At 42.2% G+C, this 2,962-nt stretch overlaps 1 protein-coding gene across 1 annotated transcript in view; it reads right to left on the reverse strand.

The window, feature by feature from the left end:
• Uggt2 (UDP-glucose glycoprotein glucosyltransferase 2) overlaps positions 1-2,962 on the reverse strand; it is a 119,614-nt gene that overhangs the window by 83,998 nt on the left and 32,654 nt on the right. The window contains exon 11 of the mRNA XM_028771534.1: positions 1,045-1,136. Within this exon, the coding sequence (XP_028627367.1) occupies positions 1,045-1,136 (92 nt within the window). The remainder of the gene's footprint in view (positions 1-1,044; positions 1,137-2,962) is intronic.

A 2,962-nucleotide genomic window follows, 5' to 3' on the forward strand; every position in this document is an offset into this window, starting at 1 on the left:
GGAGGGAGGGAGGGAGGGAGGGAGGGAGGGAGGGAGGAACTATGACATATTTCCTGTAGATCACTAACTATAGGGGAAGAGTCAGGGTTTGGAATTCCTTGAATTCCTACAGCCTTTCCAAATCATAAATGAGAACACTCCGTTGTGGAGCTTTTCTATATACAGCCACAGAAAACATCCCCAAATCTCACTGTTTCTCTTAAACATGGCTTCACTGTTCCTGGGCACAGAGACAATTTTTGTCTTTCAAGTTCACAGAAGAAGATCTGAGACTTTCTATACTCTGTACATGGCATTTATCCCACATATCTTATGCTATTAGGGCCAAGAATTTAAGCAATATGGAGAAAAGTCCCATTTAACACAAAACTACAATAGAGAAGGTCCAAGTGGACTGACTAATGTGCACACTTGATGGCACGCAGCGTTCTGAATGACAGGACACGGTTGAGTATGTTCATTTCTATCTATGTTCATTCCTGCTGGGGAAACACCTTATCTTGTTTGCGGTCCCCTTCTGGAGCTGCTCAGTCCAGTCCCAAAGGAATCTCATGTTCAACATTAACCTAAGTTTAACTGAAAGGCAGTGTAGGATAATGCAAAGTTAAAGCCCTAAGTCCATCCCCCCAGCTCTCAGCTCTGCACCTCACGGCCCTTGGCTCTGGCCGATTGTGCAGGACTCACACAGTAAGAAACTTCATGGACTAAGATGTGCTCAGGGTACTGCACAGCAGGTCCAGGTCGCTACAGCTGACAACTCTCTCTAGTTATAGTGTACATTTCAAAGTACAGAGAAGAGACGATTGTAATGTTCTGCATTTGAAGAAATGACTTGGGAGGTGATAGAAATTCTAATTGCCCAATTTGATTATTTTACATTATATATGTATCAATATCTTACTGTAGCCATAAACATGTTTAATTATGTGTCAAAATATTTGCTTAATCTTTAAAACATTTTGGTTTTCACTTTGACAAATATAAATCCAGAATAATGTTTATCTTTATACAAATCATAGTTTATACTAATAATTTAACACTTACCTAAAAGGATCATAAGCATCCATGTCAACACGAAGGCCATTTATAAACAGACGAGCATCCCCTGGCTTAATTTCAAATCTATCTCGTAGGGCCTAGAAACCAAGCAAAATAACAGTTTGTCCGAAATAGTTATAAATATTTTAGCTCTACTACAGAATACTGAATATATGCAGTGCTCCTAGAACAGGAGCAAGATCCAGTTAGTTACTGGCTTCAAGAAACTTCTTAGGAATGCCTCTTTGTGTGTGTGTGTGTGTGTATGTGTGAGAGAGAGACAGAGACAGAGACAGAGACAGAGAGAGAGAGAGAGAGAGAGAGAGAGAGGGAGAGAGACAGAGCAAGAGCGCGCATGCACACTGACACCCTTGGTGACTTACGTGAGCATTTTTGTGTCTGTGTGGTACAGCAGGTATCAAAGGCACAGCATTGCACCCTGTCCTAAGCCGGAGTTGTTTTCCTGAGCTGTCTGCTTAGAAACTCCCTGCATTCTTCATGTGCAGTGACATGTAGAACTGTTTTTCATGTTGATTGTTCTTGGTGAGAAGCTGCTGCCATTTCTTTTGTTCCATTATCCCCAGAATTTCATTTATTACCCACAGTGCCTCATTTGCTCATTCCATGTCAGTTTTCCATCTCAGAAACTCTTATGTAAGGTTTATCAGACGTCCTCCGCCTTTTATTCATGTTTTCCTCTTTGATTCTGTATAATTCATTTCTATGTTTTCTTTCCATTGTGTTTCATATTGTATTTTTAATCAGAGTAATTCTCCTTGGTGTTACTTAAAGTTGTAGTTTTGTTGATGAGATGGTTTCGTTTTACTCCACGTTCTTCCTCAGTCCTGACAGCAGTGACTTCACACCATCTCCTTGGGCAGGGACATCAATTTATGTCCACCTTTAACCTTAGTTGTCATTTTCAAGACCTCTGGTGCTTCTCAGCTTCAGCTGCTTTTACAGTTCTTTCTTCAAATGCATGTGTGAGTCCTGTATGTTAGTCTGCCTCTGCTGACTACAAAGGGACACTGCTGTCCTTCCACTGCTCACTCTCTGCACATAAATCTAGTTTTACCTTACAGATCTGTAACTAGGAATCCGCAAGACTTACTCTGGATAGGTATTAGGGTAGGGGTTCTTCTGAAGTACAACAGGCAGGCCTGACTTTGGATGCCTTGGCTTGCAGACTGTTTACAGCTCACACATGCTCCAACAACAGTCAGCTTCAGCCCTCCCCCGCTCATCAGTCACTCTCCCAGCCCGCCACCTCCCTCTGTCGCTGAGAGAGGCTACTTTGCCTCATCCTCTTTGGTGATTTGGAATGCTGTAAACAGGACAAACTGTCACGTGCTGTTTGCCCTTTCAAATGTAGATTTTGAGAGCAGGAGGGCTCCCAAGTCTCACACTCATAGGTATTTATCTCAGGTGTTCTCCAAGAGCTCAGGGGCACTGTGGCCTTAACAAAAGGAAGGAGCAGCACTCAGCTAAGACTGTAAAAGCATCACACCTTGGAGAACAGCTGGAAGGCAAATCATAGGAAATGTGTGATAGGAACTGGAAGGCAGAAGCTCATCTGTACAGATGTTCTGCTAGCTATTCTCAGTTAAAGACTTCTCCAGCTAGTCTTCATGTGTAAGTAATTTGATAATGATATACTATCTACTTACTGGGCACTGGAAGCACCCAATTAAGACAGGTGTTTTGCTATTTAGTGTTTAGGATTCATTTTTAAAATCATGTGTATGTCTGTGTGTCTGTGTATCTGTATGTGCGGGTGTTGCCTGTGTAAGCAGAGGGGGTTGGATACCTCAGAGTTGGAGCTATAGAAGGTTGTGAGCAGTCTGACATGGGTGTTAGGAAGAAAACACAGGTCACTGTGTAGAGGGAAAAGTTATGGATACTGGGTATATAGAATCCTTTTTAG

The sequence above is a fragment of the Grammomys surdaster genome, unplaced genomic scaffold (genome assembly GCF_004785775.1).
Source record: "Grammomys surdaster isolate TR1022 unplaced genomic scaffold, NIH_TR_1.0 65, whole genome shotgun sequence".
In the NCBI taxonomy this organism is placed as follows: domain Eukaryota; kingdom Metazoa; phylum Chordata; class Mammalia; order Rodentia; family Muridae; genus Grammomys; species Grammomys surdaster.